The sequence below is a fragment of the Lampris incognitus genome, chromosome 13 (genome assembly GCF_029633865.1).
Source record: "Lampris incognitus isolate fLamInc1 chromosome 13, fLamInc1.hap2, whole genome shotgun sequence".
Lineage (NCBI taxonomy): Eukaryota > Metazoa > Chordata > Actinopteri > Lampriformes > Lampridae > Lampris > Lampris incognitus.
In genome coordinates, this window is record NC_079223.1 from 11,924,023 (window position 1) to 11,943,515 (window position 19,493).

Here is a 19,493-nt window from a genome sequence, read left to right on the forward strand (position 1 = left end):
TTGTGAAATATGTCACTGAAAGAGCAGCGTTGTGGTTTTGTTTCCATATTCATACCCGTGTCTATCCCATCGCCCACGACGACGCGTTTCACCACGATCGACTTCCTGTTTAAAAGTTGTCACGGGCCCTTGGGATACGGTTTACCTACTTCTACACACACACACACACACACATGCACACACACGCACACACAAGTGTGTGCGTGTGTGTGCATGTGTGTGTGTGTGTTTTTCTCAACGACCCTGTCGTGTGTCTGCCGTCAAACAGCAGGATTTATGGCCGGACCTCTCCCCCCCTCTCCCCCCCCCTCCCCTCTCACTTTCGCTCTGTCTCACTCTGTCCATGTCTTCCCCTCTGTTCCTGCCCGTGTCCCCTTCTGTCTCGTCCCCTCCTTCTCTCTGATTAAAACTGAAAAAGAGATTTTTGTAAAAAAAAAATGAAAATAGCGTCATAGTTCGTTAAAACGTGGTTTGAAGTAAGAGCATATTGAGACGGTCAGCAGAGCTCATTCGGCTGCTAATCGGGCCGGGACACATTGTGCCCAATTAGCTGATTAAAATAATAGTTGGCGATAAACAAACAAAATGAACAGTTCAAATGAGTCCAGAACTGGTGGTTTTTGAAAATCGCCTCGGTTATTCCAAATCCTTCGGCTTTACACGACAAGGGAAAGTAGTGTCCATAACGTCGTACATGTGAGAGAGAGGACGTGATGATTTCCCAACAGCAGACATAATGGGAAGAATGTGTTTGTGCCGCTCTTCTCTTTTCTCTCTTTGTTTCTCTCAAAACCCCGTTCGCTGGTTTCGGACCTGTAACGGCAACAGAACATCCCTTTTTAAAACGATTCGTCAAGCCGTTGTTCAAAGAGAGGAACTCACTTTTGAAGCTAGGATGTTGATTCCCTGAAGGGGTTTTTTTTCTCTCTCCTTTCTCCTCCCTCCACCTGAAGGTCAGAGGTCAAAGGTCAGGGTCAGTAACAGAACACCCACCCTGGAGCTGGTAGGGCTCTGGGTCTTGCACAGGGGCACTTCAGCAGGGGTTATACGGGGCTTGCCACGACCGAGGCCCGAGCCCCGAGTCTTCCGTTTCCAGACGGTCTGTGCGGATCTCACGCCGTCCTCGTTAACTCCGCGCCCTTTGTCATTACAGTAACAACTTACCGTTAAAATTACAATCCCGACTCCTGTGGTGGTTGGTGGTAATGTCAGTGGGGTCAGGGCGATGCCCAGACACGCATGTCGAAATGAGACGGAGTCACCGTGGTGTCAGCCCAGCACCACCAGACAAGACGGCACGGCCGGTGCTGAGACGTAGCTGGGCGGTGTTGTCCGCTGCCTATAGAATGAGACGTAGCTGGGCGGTGTTGTCCGCTGCCTATAGAATGAGACGTAGCTGGGCGGTGTTGTCCGCTGCCTATAGAATGAGACGAAACACACAAGTAACACACATTTTAACCACTCCATTAACAGATCACAAAGCTGTTCGTATTCCTTTATTCTCCTCCTCGCGTCATATCCGCGCTTCCCACTGGAAATGAGGTAGTTCACTATTGAAATATGAAGCTGTAGAAGTGGGAGTAAACAGATTGATTCAGCAGTACTGGAATGAGGCTCGAATGGGGGGAAAAAGGTATTGTATTAAATGGGAATTTGGAAATGTGTAATTGCCAAATACCTGAGAAAATACAATTCTGATCTAGCCAAGTCAAGGAGGACCGATGAAGAGAATGTAATATCTACCATCACCTCCCTCTTGTCAGCAGCCTTACCAACATGTACCCTGGTTCTACTGGATGACAGAAGCTAAGCAGGTGTGGGCTTGGCCAGTACTTGGATGGGAGACCCCCCCCCAGGAAAACGTGAGTTGCTAATGGAAGTGGTGTTGGTAGGCCAGTAGGGGGCAGTCTTCTCCCTGGTCTTAATAAACGTCAAAAAAGAAATCCTAATGCCCCAGTGCAGTGACGGGGACACTGTGCTGTAGAAGATGCTGTGGATGAGACGTTAAACCGAGGGCCTGACTCACCGTGGTCATTAACGATCCCATGGCACTTATCACAAAGAGTAGGGGATCCCTGGTGTCCTGGCAAAATTCCCAACCTGGTTCTCTCCATCTGGCCACCTGATCATCCCCCCCCCCTGTGTAATTTGCTCAATGTTTCTTCCCTCTCCACCTCAAGCTGATGTGTGGTGAGCGTTTTGATGCAAAATGGCTGCCGTGCATCACCCAGGTGGGTGCTGCACATTGGTGGTGGTTGAAATGAGTTTCTCCCCCTTCAACGTGAAGCGCTTTGGGTTTCAAGATAAAGTGCCGTGTAAATCTAACATGTTTGCCCTGCAAGCCAACTGTCACATCCATCCAGGAGGTGTTTCTGGTGAAGCTCTTTGGCCTCTCCCGCCGTTTCTCTTTGCAAGCCGTAACAACTTTGCTTCTTCTTTAAACTCGCTGCTTGTTACCTCACTTCTTCATTCGACTGCTATGGTGACCATGTAAAGACAGTGTTGTGCAAAATATTAAAATAAGTGACCGCAAAAGCATCCATGACCGGAATATTCATGGTTTGCTGTTTTCCAACATAGCCGGCTGTAGACAAGATGTTTGTTTGCATATAATTCTCCAGGATTGTAACTTTAAACGATAATTCCATTCTTTTAACCACCTGGGTCTTGTTTATGTAGTGTTTGCCCTCATTCACATCAGTTATAATATCATTTTACACCCCAGCTTCATTTAGGAGGGTTTGGACACGGGACCACCGCTGGACTCAGCTTTACAATGGCGTCTTATGGGGCAGCCGAACATGAGTGTCAGACATGTTTAACAGGTCCAATTAAACCCAATAATCTAAACAATGTATACGGAAAGTGAAAATTAAAGTGTAAGTTAAAATTATTACCTGAAATAGCCAGTGTTATTAATAGTCATTGGCATTGCTTATCTACTTCCTGGTTCAACTTGAGGGAGCTACCATCCCGTCCCTCCTGCAGGTAGCAGTAACCATCAATGAACTACTCAGCTAACACAACAGAGAAGTCCTAGCTAACAGGACAGAGGTACTAGCTGTTGCTGTCCTTGTTTAAAGGACAGGTTTAAGGTTCATGTTCAGTTGTCCCATAAGATGCCATTGTAAAGCTGAGTCCATCAGTGGTTCCATGTCCAAAATCTCGAAAGTGAAGCTCTTAAGTAAAATGAAATCAAAACTGATATGCACAATAGCAAAACTACAAAGATAGGACTCAGGGGCCTAATTCATAAAGCAGGATAACCGGGTTAGCAAGATAAATGTCCTGGGTAATACCTGGAACAGCTCTCTTTATTTCAGCTCATGTTCCAGATTTGGGGGAACATGGGTTTTACTCAGCAAAGTTATCCAGCTATCTTCAGTAATCCTGCTTTGTGATGCAGAATGTGGGGGAAAAAAAACAGGGTCATCTTTTAAAGTGTAACTTAAACCCTAGACCATTTTTAGTGAGTTTGCTGACATCCACAGGTTAAACGCCATGTAAAGGTTAGAAACACGGCAGGCTGGTCTTGGTTCTCTCTGATGTAAGCATAGCAGGATAAACACAGCTGTGGATAATAACATGAATAATGGACCCGTTGGATGTAGGTGTGATAGAGAAATAGTACGGACAACACTATCGGCAGTTGTTAGTGCCGATAATACAGCGGAGCTGTGTTATCAGCTTCGGTTATCCCGCTATGCTAACGCCACAGAGTGCCGAGACCGGCCTGCTATGTTTTTAACCTGTAGATGTCAGCAAACACAGTCTAGGGTTTAGTTACTCTCAACTGTACAGCGGATAATAACAGGATACGCAGAAGCTGAAAGGGAAACTACCTTGTCACGGCACGGCCTCAGACCCAAGGCACGGAGTGTTTGGCATAGGTACGGTGTAATTTGGAGGGCAGTTTTCTCCCGCGCCACTGTGAATTCCTCTCGCCCGACTGCGCGGCAATGAAAGCAGTATGAACAGGCCCCCGTCTGCAAAACCACCGGGACACTCCCGACTTCCTCTGAAGGGAAACCCCAAAGCACCTTAAAACTGAAAAAAAAAATTATACGTGTGGCGCACAAGGCAGGGTGTTTTGCCAGCTTAGGCCAAACGGGCCCGATAAAAGCTAATAACTCTGAATACATGAACTCTTAACACTGGGGGGGGATATTTTAAGCAAACACATATTATATACATGCCGGTGTTATTACTCCACGGATCAGCGGCAGGTCAGCGGGGATATTTTCCGCTTCTCTCTCTCTCTCTCTCTCTCTCTCTCTCTCTCTCTCTCTCTCTCTCTCTCTATCTCTCGCCATCGCTCTTGTGGACTCATTTTCCCTCTGGTACTCAATCTGTCTCTTCTTCTCTTCTCGTTTTTTTTTTGTGTGCCCCCCCCCCTCCTCTCTCTTTTTTCTTTTTTTCTCCTCCCTTTCTTTGGCTGAGCCCAGTTGTTTATTTGGCTAAGCCTTTACGGGAACAGGGGGAAGAGAGGTGTGGGTCCCACAGGACCTGTGGTAACAGCGCTTGTACAGTAAAACACAGTGGCTTTCTGTCACAAACCCTACTGTAACAGCTGTGAATATTGGATATCCGGGGTCTGTAGATCGTAGCGTGTCCGAGAGTGCGTAACTTTGTGCTCGGATGTCTCCTTCTGGTGTGAGCGACTGCAACTCGAGATAGTTTGTGTGTTCTGCTTTGTCGCTGTTGCTGACGTTTGTGTGCATGCATGTGTGTGTTTGCATGCATATGTGCATGCATGCATGCATGCATGCGTGTGTGCATGCATGTGTGTGTTTGCATGTGTGTGTGCGCGTGAACAGTCTGGGCTATATCTTCTAAATGTTTTCATATTTTTCATCAAGCATATTACGTCCATAAAGCGTCGCCGCGCTAAGCAGTGTGAGGAGACGACGGCTGCTTTTGCAGGTCGTGTTTCTTGTAATTAATTAATCTGTAAACGGATTTCCGTCAACAGAGCAACACGCCGCAGCTGAGAAGAGCTTTGCGTGATTTATCAAACTTTGCTCTTTTTTCCCTCGCCTGGATAACACAGCTTGCAAGTCACACCCAGCCAGGTCGGATCATTTCTGCGCGAGGCCCTTTCAGCAGGATGTGATTCAAGTGTGGCGTGGAAAGGTTGCGCGAGGTGTTTGTGCAGTCATCCCCGCTGCAAGTTCAGTGTCAGTTCAAGCACAGGGTGCGCTGTCGTACACCCTATAGGCACGTAAACCTGCACGCGCGCGCGCGCGCGCACGCACACTCGACTATGGGACGGTACAATGAGCAGGTTTTGCAAGCAAGACTTCTGCGATGTTTTGCTCTTTTCCTTTTTTTCCCAATAGGATTTACGAAGGCTACGCTGATTGTAATTTGATGAGACCTAGTTAAAGTAAATTGATGAGAACTCGTTAAAGTCCTCATTCCTCCTCACTTTGCAGCCAAGAGCGGTTGCACAGACTACACTTAACGGCTTCAGTCAACAACTGCGACACAGCAAGGCAGTTGTTTATTCACCTCGCACACACACACACACACACACACACACACACACACACACACACACACACACACACACACACACACACACACACTAGTGTCCTAAAGAAGAGAGAGAGAGAGAGAGAGGGAGAGAGAGAGAGGGAGAGAGAGAGGGAGAGAGAGAGAGAGAGGGAGAGAGAGCCTTAACCAAAACAATGATTTACACGTTCAACTCTTCACCCCGGCCTCAGCCTCCTCGCTGAACCAGCAGCCTGTGCCAAATGTGCCATGAGGTGTAATTATGAGAGAGGAGCGTGGGAGGAGACTGGCCGCGCGCCAGCCTGATGATCCAGCCTGCGTCAATGCTGACACAATCCTCACCTCGCGGCTTAGCGCAGCGGCGCGCGCGCGCGCACACACGCACGCACGCACACACGCGCGCGCACACACACACACACACAATGGCGACATTACCATAATCTCACGGCGCCTATGGCATCAAGACACACGGCGCACGCAGGCGCACACACACACGGAAGCACTCGCACACGTGCGGCACGCGCACGCGCACATCTAAGCATAGTAGGAAAACAGTCAAGATGGAGGAGAGCCAAACAACCAGATGTGTATAATGAAGCCGCGGCTCTTCCCCGCTCTGAAGCGCTAATCTCCATCAGCGTGCAAACAGAGGCCCGGACGGTGCCGCCAGACACCCGGCAAATGAGGGCGCGCTTTTGCTTCGTCTTGTTGTTGTTGTTGTTTCCAAACTGCCGAGAGAGCTGCCACCCACTTCACAGCCCAGGTAAGATCCCTTCAGTTCAGGCCGGGTCCTTTCAGGCCAGATGCTTTGTTGTTCAACCCTCCTGAAGGGGAAGTCAGTGGGGAAATACTGGTGAGACCCCCCCCCCCAACACCACCACCACCACCACCACGTGCAAGAGATCCTGACTCTGAACGACTGGTTACCCTGGGCAGCTCCCAGTGGTCAAAGGAGGAAGGCTGTGGCTGTACTGGGCAGCTGTCACACCCAGGCCGGCACCTGAAGACTGGGCAGTGATCTGGTCTGAACAGGTCTGTCTCCATGACACATCTGAGCTCCGGCAACGTCGTGCGGTTAAAAACCAAGCGACTTCCGGGGTCCTGGCAGGGTTCTCACTCCGCGTCACCTGCTCAGAGAGACGCTCGAGCCCCGTAAACCTTCTCGCTGAGTGTTGGGGCTGAAAGGCTTGCCACTGGCGCCATCTAGCGTTAAAACTAGGAAAAGGCAAGACGGCTTTTTTGTCTTCTTTTTTTGAAATGGTGACGCTGGTCGTGTGGCTCGGGTCCTGGGCTGTGCCGGTGGTGTCTGGACACTGCTTGGCATCCTCCTCATCATATTCTTCATATATTTTATAAGTCCATTATAATTCTGTTGTCCTCTTTCAATGTTGTATTGTGTAAATTGTGTAAACACAACATCCATTGCACATCTGTCCATCTTGGGAGAGAGATCCCTCCTCTGTTGCTCTCCCCGAGGTTTCTTCCTATTTTTTCTCCCCGTTAAGGGTTTTTTGGGTTTTTTCTTTAAGGGAGTTGTTCATTATCCGATGCGAGGGTCTAAGAACAGGATGTTGTGTTGCTGTAAAGCCCCTTTAGGCAAATGTGTAATTTGTGCTATTGGACTATACAAATAAAACTGACTTGACTTCATCTCAGGTGCAGGAGGGAAACTGCACCACTGGGGGAAAACAGAGGAATAAAGCCAAGAGTGGAGGGAAGCAGTTGTAGACGGTTGAAATAATTAAACCTGTCGAGCAGCAAGAGTCAATTACCACTTCTACTAAAGACGTCTCGGTCATGCAGACGTCCGCCCGGCAGGAAGCGTCACAGTCACCTGCAGCTTTTGCCTATTTTGATTGATCTTTTGTTATATGTACAAAACATTGCTTTTGTTACAGTTCCTATAGAAACCTTAGTGGAACCTGCAATTACACGAAAGCTTTAAATGCAGCTAATTGAGGGTCAGATATGCTAATTAGTTGAAGGCCTCTTTTGCACGATTATATATATAAAAGCAATTACAAATTATGGTCAGATAAGGGGAAGGATGGAGTATTGTGGCTTTACGGAGGTGTTGGTGCCAGAATGTCAGATTCATTTCCTGTTAAGGCGCTCGTGAAATCAATTAGCCGGCTGGGGTCGTGCAGAGGCCCAATTTACTTGCCAGATGCATCATATTCAAATTGCAAATTTTGTTTATTCAGCCTCCAAAATAGATCGAGTAGATTGCAGGTTTCATTCCCTGTCAGTGAACTTAACGACAAGCCGTAAAGACCCGGTGGACAAAAGTCTCTGGGACCACGGGTTTCATGTCCTTCGTGGGTTTAACGGGTCAGTTATTGGTCTGGTTATGAAATGTAACGCACGCTGCTGGCTGCAGACTGCAGCCGCAGCAGCAGTGGCGGTGTCCACTTGACGCGCACGCATGACTGGGGCAGGAGAGATGTGGCTGAGATGACTCAGACCTTCCCCAGAGGAGACAGCCACGGTGAGAGCGTTTCCTTTCCAAAACCCTAAATCATCAAGGAGGGCGGGAAATCATTCTTTAGAGAAGGGGGAATGTGCGCGTCGGTGACCGTTGTGGAACAGGTGAAGTGGCAAAACTGAAATCTGCGCATCTGTCGCGAATCGCCATGGAAAACCACACGGTGACGGATCATTTCGCCCAAGTGCTGTCCGAGCTGGACGGGACCGGCACCGGGACTGAGGGGGACGAGGAGGGAAGCGGAGGAAACGGGCTGCGTGCGCTCGTCGGATGCGTGCTCTTCCTCCTCATCGTCTCCACGCTCCTCGGCAACACGCTGGTGTGCGCCGCCGTGGTGAAATTCAGGCACCTCCGATCCAAAGTCACCAACTTTTTCGTCATCTCCCTGGCGGTGTCCGACCTCTTCGTGGCGGTGCTGGTGATGCCGTGGAAGGCTATCTCAGAGGTGACTGGGACGTGGCTCTTCGGCCGGTTCTGCGGCACCTGGATAGCTTTCGACATCATGTGCTCCACGGCGTCTATACTCAACCTCTGCATCATAAGCGTGGACAGGTACTGGGCCATCGCCAGCCCTTTTAAATACGAGCTGAAAATGACCCACCGAGTGGCGTTTATCATGATCGGAGTGGCGTGGACGCTGTCCATCCTCATCTCGTTCATTCCCGTCCAGCTGAACTGGCACAAAGCCGGCGAGGAGGGCGAGGCGTCGGCGCTTGGCGCCGCCGGCAACTTCACCACTACCAACCACACCGAGAGTTGTGTCGCCAACCTAAACAAAACCTACGCCATCTCTTCCAGTCTCATCAGCTTCTACATCCCTGTCGTCATCATGATAGCCACGTACACCAGAATCTACCGTATCGCCCAAACCCAGATCCGCCGGATCACGTCCCTGGAGAGGGCGGTGGAGCATGCGCAGAATCACCACCAGCAACGAAGCAGCGACTGTGGCGCCCAAGAAAACTCTCTGAAAACGTCTTTCAAAAAGGAAACCAAAGTCCTGAAGACTCTCTCAATAATAATGGGGGTGTTCGTGTTCTGCTGGCTACCCTTTTTCGTCCTGAACTGCATGGTTCCCTTCTGTGACCCGCCGTGCGTCAGCGACACCACTTTCACCATTTTTGTCTGGTTCGGCTGGGCCAATTCCTCACTCAACCCCGTGATTTACGCGTTTAACGCGGATTTCAGAAGGGCTTTCACTACCATTCTGGGCTGCAACAAAATCTGCTCCAGCAACACGGTGGAAGCCATCAACTTCAGCAACGAGCTTGTGTCCTACCACCACGACACCACGCTCCAGAAGGACGCGCACGGCCTGGTTGCCGCGCAACAGCATCCGCGAGCGCTCTCCAGTTCCGGGGAGGACGCCGGCGCGCCTTGCGACAAGGTGTCGCTCGTGTCCGACGCCTCCCGGAGCCACCGGCGCGTCCTACTGCCCGCCACCGTCCGGCTTGAGTGCGACGGAGAAATCTGTGCGGAGACCACCACACCGCTGACTTCGGCCGGGGCGCTGGACTGCGACGCAATACCAGGACAAGTACCGGAATAGGGTCAATCTGCCGTGGTTCTGCTTTACAGTCAGGCCTGTTTCATGGCGGCACGGAGGACCTTACAGCCTCCACTGCGCCGATTTCCTTTGTGCGTAACAACGTCAAGTCAGGAAGGCTTAATAGTTCGTCCGGCTTTTACGCACGGACTTAAGCAGACATATCCATCCATCCATCCATTATCCGAACCACGTATCCTGCTCTCAGGGTCGCGGGGAGAAATATAATGGCACTTAAATAACTGACTACGTAACAAAGATTCGTTTTGGCTGTTTAATCAAATGTCAAATCAAACAAAAAAAAGTCTGCTCTTGTCCCGCATTTCGCAAAATAAGATCCTTCCCATCTGCATATAAACGTGTTGGGTAAAAATATGTCTTCGAAGAAGGTTTTTCATAGGGTAAGATATGAAATTCCCAATATTTCACTAACGATGTGATGCCCGTCGTTGTTGACCAAGGCTGAGCAGGTGAAAGTAAGGCTGATGAAGGGAGGAGAGAGCAGATGGAAGAAGGGCTTGTCAGACTGCAGACGTCCCTGCCATTTACCTGTGTAGTTCCACTTTATGATAAATACAGCTGAACACTGTCTACAGTCTGGTTTCCTACATTATGGTTTGGGTTACGATGTATTGAGTCTTCACGCCTCAATAAGAAAAGAAAAAACAGTTTTCATCTTGGCTGAATAGCTGAAGACCCCCTGACACGGCATCAGGTCCATGTTAGCTGGATAAGCCTCATGCTGCACATGCCTGTTACATACTGAGACCCATTAAGCTGGTTGTGGAGTTGTGATAAAGAAACTGAACATGAATCTTGGAAAATGCGACAAGTTATTCCCATACGAATGTTGAAGCTCTAATTGTCATTAGTTTTACGAAAACAGCACAAATTATTAGTGAAAAGGACAAAAACTGCTGGTATTTTTATTACATTACATTATATTAGAGACAAAATATATATAAAACGGTCATTTTTGGAGAATCTACTGCTAGTAGCTAATAAAACCCTGGAACCTCTAACAGACCAAGACATTTCCCCAAGTTTGATGTCAACCGTCCAACCCCCCCCCCCCCCCCCCGGAACTGCTCAGCATGCTGCGGCTGTGCTGTACACTGTAAAAAATGTCTTTAGATTTTACGGTGAAAAAGTGTCAAACCATGACAGGAAAAGACCTTAAATTCTAAATAGGTCGAATACAGTTTCTGTCTCAGTGAGACACCGTAAATATATATATATATATATATATATACACACAAATATATCAGCCAAAACAATAACTTTTACATCTCTTTTCTGGAAGAAAATACATCACTACGCCGTTAAATGCACTTGCATAGTTTTTTAATAACGGAAATGTACCATAATTTAAATAACAGCCAACACTGTAATTTTTGCATTTATTTTTTTGTTAAAAAACGTTTTGTCACCGTTAAATGTACCAACCATTGCGCTGAAAACGGAAATATACCGTAATATGTATAACAGCCAACACTATAATTTCTTTTGTTAAAAAATAATTTTGTCACCGTTAAATGTACTGACCATTATGTTGAAAACGGAAATATACCGTAATATGTATAACAGCCAACACTATAATTTCTTTTGTTAAAAAAACGTTTTGTCACCGTTAAATCAACAAACCATTGTGCTCAAAACGGAAATATACCGTAATATATATAATAGCCAACACTATAATTTCTTTTGTTAAAAAAACATTTTGTCACCGTTAAATGCACTAACCATTGTGATGAAAACGGAAATATACCGTAATATATATAACAGCCAACACTATAATTTTTGCATTTATTTTTTTGGTAAAAACTACATTTTGTCACCGTTAAATGTATTAACCATTGTGCTGATAACGGTGCTAAGCAGTCAGCTAAAGGGGTTAGCACAGTCGCCTGTGGTGTGGGCTATCCAGGTTCGATTTCTGACTCCGTCGGATTCCCGCCTGCCCCCTGAATTCGCCACATTAATGATATAGTATAATAATATAGTGTAGTCATATTAGAAAAAGTTCTACAGTATTTTTACGGTAAAGTTCTGGCAACCACAGCTGCCAGGTTTTTCTTACCGTAAAACCAGCAGGGTTTTTATACAGTGACAGCATGTGCCTGACAGAATGAAGGTGTAATGACTTCCTGACATGTAAACGGTCTCTTCAGTGACCAGTTCTGCTCCGTATTTCTCTCCACAGGCACTTACTTCATCCTCATGTCACAACGACTGAACACGACAGAGAATAAAACGTTAAACTGACGTTTGTGTGTGTGTGTGTGTGTGTGTATGCGTGTGCGCGCACGGGGGGCATGTGCGTGTCACACCACCTACCTTGGGACATTTTATGTATGGGTCCCCATGAGGAAAAGGGTCTATTATTTTAGATTTAGGATTTGTGTTTAGGGTTAAGAATTAGGATTAGGTTAAGGTTAGGGTAAGGGTTAAGGTTAGACATCAATCAAGTTGATTTTTCATAGCGCTTTTCTAGATATGTTGTGATGGTTAAGATTATGATTAGGTAAAGGTTAGGGTAAGGGTTAAGGTAAGACACATATCGTTATGATGGTTAAGATTAGGGTTAAAAGTTAAGATTAGAGTTAAGAGTTAAGGTTAGACATGTTATGATGGTTAAGGTTAGGGTAAGGGTTAAGGATTGGGTTAAGGGTTAAGGTTAGGGTAAGGGTTAAGGTTAGACATGTTGTTATGATGGTTAAGGTTAGGGTAAGGGTTAAGGTTAGGGTAAAGGTTAGGGTAAGGGTTAAGGTAAGACATGTCGTTATGATGGTTAAGGTTAGGGTAAGGGTTAAGGTTAGGGTTAGACATGTTATGATGGTTAAGGTTACGGTAAGAGTTAAGGTTAGGGTTAAGGGTTAAGGTTAGACCTGTCATAATGATGGTTAAGGTTAGGGTTAAGGGTTAAAGTTAGACATGTTGTTATGAAGGTTAAGGTTAGGGTTAATGGTTAAGGTTAGACATGTCGTTGTGATGGTTAAGGTTAGGGTAAGGGTTAAGGTTAGGGTAAGGGTTAAGGTTAGACATGTCGTTATGATGGTTAAGGTTAGGGTAAGGGTTAAGGTTAGGGTTAAGGGTTAAGGTTAGACCTGTCATAATGATGGTTAAGGTTAGGGTAAGGGTTAAGGTTAGGGTAAGGGTTAAGGTTAGACATGTCGTTATGATGGTTAAGGTTAGGGTAAGGGTTAAGGTTAGGGTAAGGGTTAAGGTTAGACATGTCGTTATGATGGTTAAGGTTAGGGTTAAGGTTAGGGTAAGGGTTAAGGTTAGGGTCAGGGTTAAGGTTAGACATGTCGTTATGATGGTTAAGGGTTAGGTTTAAGAGCTAGAGAATAAATGTAGTCAGTGAGGGGTCCCTACAAAGATAGAAGCACAAAACAAGTGTGTGTGTGTGTGTGTGTGTGTGTGTGTGTGTGTGTGTGTGTGTGTGTGTGTGTGTGTGTGTGTGTGTGTGTGTGTGTATACTTTAGATAGGTGGTGTATTAATTACCACGCTGTTGCTGGTAAACTGGAGAGACTACAGTACTTAGAGTATAATGTATGATCATACACACCAACACCTTGATAGAGACGATGCCAAAAGGATGAGGTGACCGCCTGTGGAGAGATACTTTAAGGGATGTTTCCAATGATTTCTTCTGTTCCCTCATCCACTTATTCAAAGTCTGCAAGAACCGGAATCCATTTTATTGGCAAGTAAGTTTGCAAAAGAAGCGTGGAAACTCACGTGAAACACATAAGACACAAGAGAAGGTTAGAAAGTACAAGTCTTACATTGAGTCTACAATGGGAGGTAAAAAATACCGGAAATAAAATAACTCTTGTGTGCAGTGTACAAAAATACATTTTGAATATATATAAACTATTTACAAACAGTGGGTTTGTCCTAAACTATTCATATTACCAAATTAAACAACTGGGAAAGTCTTCAGAGTCCCCCTCCCTTTTTTTCTCCCCAATTGTACTTGTCCAATTACCCTAATTTCCGAGCTGCCCCGGTCGCTGCTCCGCCCCCTCTGCTGATCCGGGGAGGGCTGCAGACTACCACATGCCTTCTCCCATACATGTGGAGTCACCAGCCGCTTCTTTTCACCTGACAGTGAGGAGTTTCGCCAGGGGAATGTAGCGCGTGGGAAGATCACGCTATTCTCCCCCAGTTCCCCCTCCACCCCGAACAGGCGCCCCGACCGACCAGAGGAGGCGCTAGTACAGCGACTAGGACACATACCAACATCCGGCTTCCCGCCCGCAGACACGGCCAATTGTGTCTGTAGGGACGCCTGACCAAGGAGGTGACTTGCTGAGGGAGGTGACTTGCTGACGGAGGACTTGCAGAGGGAGGTAGAGGACTTGCTGAGGGAGGTAGAGAGGACTTGCTGAGGGAGGCAGAGAGGACTTGCTGAAGGAGGTAGAGAGGACTTGCTGAGGGAGGTGATTTGCTGAGGGAGGTAGAGAGGACTTGCTGAGGGAGGTAGAGGACTTGCTTAGGGAGGTAGAGGACTTGCCGAGGGAGGTAGAGGACTTGCTGAGGGAGGTAGAAAGGACTTGCTGAGGGAGGTAGAGGACTTGCTGAGGGGGTAGAGAGGACTTGCTGAGGGAGGCAGAGAGGACTTGCTGAAGGAGGTACAGAGGACTTGCTGAGGGAGGTAGAGAGGACTTGCTGAGGGAGGTAGAGAGGACTTGCTGAGGGAGGTAGAGAGGACTTGCTGAGAGAGGTAGAGAGGACTTGCTGAGAGGACTTGCTGAGGGAGGTAGAGAGGATTTGCTGAGAGAGGTAGAGAGGACTTGCTGAGAGGACTTGCTGAGGAAGGTAGAGAGGATTTGCTGAGAGGACTTGCTGAGGGAGTTAGAGAGGACTTGCTGAGAGAGGTAGAGAGGATTTGCTGAGAGGACTTGCTGAGGGAGTTAGAGAGGACTTGCTGAGGGAGGTAGAGAGGACTTGCTGAGAGAGGTAGAGAGGACTTGCTGAGAGAGGTAGAGAGGACTTGCTGAGGGAGGTAGAAAGGACTTGCTTTAGGTCTCTGTGATCTCGGGTGTTTGTGTGGATGCTGACCTGCTCCTTTCATCTCAGCCAGCAAAGGAGTTGAAAACACAGCCGCGTTCAGGGTGTCACGTCCTGGGTGTCACAGAGGGGCTGACATGGCGGCCCTGCCCACACAGGTGGCTCAGGTGTGTGTGTGTGTGGGGGGGGGGGTTCGTGCCTGTGGCTTTCTGTATTCAACATGTTCCTGCATGTGTGTGAGATCATGTTTGTGCACGTCTGTGCATGTGCCTTTGAAGGTACGTATGCGTACGTGTACACGTGCGTGTGCCTAGTGCGCGCGCGCGCATCTGTACACATAGTCCACAGTGATGTCTGCTGCAACTGTTTTTATTCGGGGTGAAGACAGGCGCAGGTGGGTGTGCAAGAGACACAGAGAGAAGAGAAAAGGAGAAGATGTGATATGGACACAGAGAGTGAAAAATACCAAACAGAAAGCATGTCAGACAGACAGAGAGAGAGAGAGAGAGAGAGAGAGAGAGAGAGAGAGAGAGAGAGAGAGAGAGAGAGAGAGAGAGAGAGAGAGAGAGAGAGAGAGAGAGAGAGAGAGAGAGAGAGCAAAAGAGTAAAGGATGGAATGAAGGGTCAGACCTCCGTGAAGTTGGCACCCCATGTAATCGGAACATGAATAAAAATGTTATCATTCATTAGTGCAGCGTTTGTGCTGATTTGTGCCGTAAAAACCATTGTTTGTGCTGTAATGGTCTTTTGAGATACTGACTAAGCATTATACTTTATGGGCTGTGACGTCATTCTGCACCCCATTATCGTCCAAATCGTTCAAAATTGGTTTTGTTTTGTTTGTGCTCGGCTTGTGCCCGTTTGTGCCGTTAAAAGAAACATTTGTGCTCTTTTAGCATTTTAGATATAAAACGTTTTGCCAAAGGAGTGACGTCATTCTGCACCCCATTACCGTTCAAATCGTTCAAAATTGGTCTCGTTTGTTTGCGCTCAATTTGTGCCCGCTTGTGCCATTACATGTGCTCTCTGAAGAAATATGAAGGGGTTTTTTTCCCTTTCGGCTGACCACACTTAACTTAATCCAGACCATTATCGTCCAAATCGTTCAAAACTGGTCTCGTTTGTTTGCGCTCGGTGTCTTGTCCACAATCTCTAAAATTAAGCTCGTAAGTAAAATCACACCACGGCAAAAACTACAAAAAACAAGATCCAGGTTGTAAAAAACATATCCTTTATAGGGGTGTCCATCCATTGTGTGTGTGTGTGTGTGTGTGTGTGTGTGTGTGTGTGTGTGTGTGTGTGTTTGAGGTTTTTATATCTTTTGTGTGTAGCCCAGTCTAAAAACATTATCATTTTAGACAAATATGTTAATAAATAGAGACGTGTGAAATGTTTAATGCAGTTCATAAGGAATTATAAAAACACTATAGGTGGATAAACGAATCTTTGTCATTGTGTTGGTGAAGTTCCTTTAAATTCAAGTAGTTTGTTTGCTGTACACTTGAGTAGCGTGGTTAGCGCACAACCTAGCCCTAGAGGCCATAAGGCTGTCGAGTTTAAAATTTTATTAATTGCATTGGTTGATACCAACTTTTCAGCCAATCGGAAAGGTAGAGGGGCGGGACGTAAAAGCGACTCGTAGAGCGAAGTCGCAGGCTAGTCAGAGGACAAGCCCACGAGCTGAGTCAACGTAGTGAGCGCTGCTGGAGAGTATTTATGTTCATTACTTTGCTGGAGAGTATTTATGTTCATTACTTTGCTGGAGAGTATTTATGTTCATTACTTTGGTGGACGCCGAGTTTTACTCACGGGTGACGGACATGTTGCCAGGGGCAGAAGGTAATGACCTCTGTGCATGTATTGTTTGTGTAAACTAGTAATAAGACCCGTTAGCCCCTAGCTAACGGGTCTGACCCTTTAGCCGAGCGGTTAGTGATGTCGCCTTGTGGTGCAGTACACTCGTATCGAATCCCGCACCGGGCAACAAAATAACGGGTTACATTTGTATCGCTTCATAGCGGTGTAGTGTGTAAAAGACATGCTAATCGCGATTAGCGCGCTAGTTATGTTAGCACATAGTTCACTGAAGTAGCAGCTAATGTTACCGTGTTGCTAGTGTGTGTTAATGTTGTTAAGTAGTCTAAAGCTCAAATGAACTCGGCATGAGACGTCAAGGAGCTTTGGGGTGAGTAATGTGTCTGAAAAAACGTGTCATGTACACTCGTTAGACTGAGAGGACCAGGACACACCCCTTGGACTTTATGGAAGAGTAGACGTCTCCCACTCGGCTGTCCTGTCGTCTGGACTTGTTGTCGCCAGCCAGCCAGCCTGTAACCCCGCTCCCCCGTTCCGCTCGTCTTGCACCGCCCAGTCCCTCATCCTTCGCCCATGTTTCCAACCCAGGGGTTTGTGAGTAACAGCTAACCAATGCACTTGCTAATTTGTTTGGTAGCTTGCAGTAGCAAGGGAAGCGGCCATTTGTTTTAGCCCAAGTGACGACTCGGGCCTGCATCGTTTTGTTTCGGTTTAAAGGACACTATTTTATTTTGGTTGCAGACTGAGTGTGAGTCTGGGCCCTCTAGTTAGGAGTTTCCCAATGGTTGATGCTAGATCCAACGGGGTGTAGGCACGGAAGTAGCCGTGATTGGCTGTTGCAGCCGTGATTGGCTGTGGCGTCGGCCAATAGGCAGCGCGGAACCTCGGAGCGCACTGACTTGAAACAAACGATGCGCACTGAAACGTTTAGCTAGCTAGCTTACAACTGACCTTAACTTTGCCAGATCGTACTGTAACCCTAACCCTACCGCTATTGCTATCGCTAGCTAACTAACGTTAACTTAATTCGCCCCAACTATTGCTCTGTCTGTCGGGTCTGGCAGTCAGCGCGCTTCGAGGTTCCGCGCTGTCTATTGGCCGACGCAACAACCAATCACGTCTACTTCCGTGCCTACACCCCGTTGGATCGAGCATCAACCTTTTCCAGTTGCTAAGTAAGATAGAAAGAGGTCATCACTTTTGAGAAAGGTTTAAAGAAAAGAAAAAAAACGAAACATTTTAAGTTTTGCGTGACTTTTTTATACCCGTTTTTCATTTGTGTAATCAGTTTAAACATTTGTGTCGTCATTGACTAAATTCATTATTTGCATTTAAAGTACTACGTGTGTGTAGTATTTACATGTCATTAAGGTATAATTTGAGTTTAAAAAGGGAATAGGAACTAAAAAATATATTTCCTGGTGGGATTTTAAAATGAGTGGTTTATATTCCTGCTAAGTGGAGGCACCGTCATATATTTGTAATTCATAATTAGGTTAAAAGTGTAAACTACTAATAAGACACGTTAGCCCCTAGCTAACGGGTCCGACCCTTTAGCCGAGCGGTTAGTGATGTCGCCTTGTGGTGCAGGACACCCGTATCGAATCCCGCACCGGGCAATAACATAACCGGTTACAAAAGTATTGTAGCGAATTCGGGGGGCAGCCCGGCCGGACCGTCACAGCCGGGACGCGAACCCGTGTCTGGTTACAGTATAAAAGCTAGTTATTTCATTTTGGTTACACAGGTTAGCACGGCCAGCCACAGGGACAAGTACCCCCCCCCCCCCGTAGTACTACAACACCAGGGCTGCCAGGTTTCAACAAAAGTTAAGAGTGAGACTCTGGCGAGGGCGGCGGCAAAAAAAAATTGGCTTTTTTTTAAGGTGGATTTAGAGGAATGTCTGAATTTAAATTAACATTAGGATTAGACTGTTGTGATGTTGTAATGTGATGTTGGCCTCCTCCTCATGCTCGCTCTCTTTACTCGGAATAGTGAACACATAAGAAATATTGTCAATTGCTAGAAAGAATAGAATACAGAGAGTCCGAGCCTACATTAGAATTAGACTGTCGGATGTCATTATTCAGTCTTATTCTGTCATTTGTATTCAGGGAGCTCCTCTCAACCCAATTATTTGTGCAACTTAAAAACCAGTTTCCTGCTATTTTATATAGTGTTCATAATTGACCAGCACAAGTAGAAATGAAAACAATTGTAACAAGAAGAATTTAGACAGATAAAATAAATTTATTTATAAAATGTCAATGAATACAGAACCAGAGCAATAATATAAAAAATAAAATAAAGTGCATTTCCTTGTTTGTTCAGAGCACAAGGCTCAAACTATGAATTCAAGCAGTTCCTTTAACCCTGGGGCACCCCTCCAGAAAATCATGACGTTTTACCCTCGGTGCAAAAAATGTTCAGTTCCTTAAAAGTGCTATAAAAATATTACACATGAATATTTTTTTCACTTTCAATGCATTAAATCTTTTGACCAACTTCAATACTGATCATAACTATTAAATTTACATGTATCTTTTAATTAATTTTAACCCTTTAATGCCTTTTTTGGGAACATAAAACCACAATTATTTAATGAGAAAAACATGAAATATGACATATTTTCCATATACTAATTGCAAACTGGAATTTTTGGGGGGATGGGTGGCAACCCTAGTTAAACCCACCAAATGACATAATGGTCATTTCAACAAACATTGACATACCCGATCTCAAATGTTCTAACAGGCACAGACACTGAGCTAAACTTCTGCTCTGGAAAGTTAAAAGTTTAGAATTTTAGATTTAGACTATGTGGCAAAATAAATCACATCCTGGTTTTTATAAAAGAAATCATCACCTCATGTCAGGAACTATTACATCAATTTGATTCAATAACACATTCAGAGATTTATCGGTGAACCAAGTATAATAGAAACCAAAAACAGGACGTTCACCAAAAAGGGAAGCTATTGTTCTTCTACAGATTTCTGACAAGTGGCTGTTGGAATATTTTCCTTTTTAACTGCGAAATATCACAGCAGCCTGTGTAACGTTACTCCTGCTCGGCCTGAGTGACTATAACGCATTTTATTCTATAAAACTAA

The 19,493-nt window shown here is 46.2% G+C and overlaps 2 protein-coding genes across 2 annotated transcripts in view; both read left to right on the plus strand.

Annotated features, from left to right (window-relative positions):
• The first annotated feature begins 6,245 nt into the window (after positions 1 to 6,245).
• Positions 6,246 to 19,493, plus strand: part of fgfbp3 (fibroblast growth factor binding protein 3) — a 31,310-nt gene continuing 18,062 nt past the window's right edge. Inside the window, exon 1 of the mRNA XM_056291933.1 lies at positions 6,246 to 6,277. The gene's annotated coding sequence lies outside the window, so the exon portion shown is untranslated. The remainder of the gene's footprint in view (positions 6,278 to 19,493) is intronic.
• On the plus strand, positions 8,148 to 9,548 carry LOC130122879 (D(1)-like dopamine receptor). Its single transcript, XM_056291932.1, has one exon. The coding sequence runs from the start codon at positions 8,148 to 8,150 to the stop codon at positions 9,546 to 9,548; it is 1,401 nt and encodes a 466-aa protein (XP_056147907.1).

Bases quoted from the DNA above. Each gene is read 5' to 3' on its own strand.
- LOC130122879 (XM_056291932.1), top strand. From the start codon at position 8,148: ATGGAAAACCACACGGTGACGGATCATTTCGCCCAAGTGCTGTCCGAG.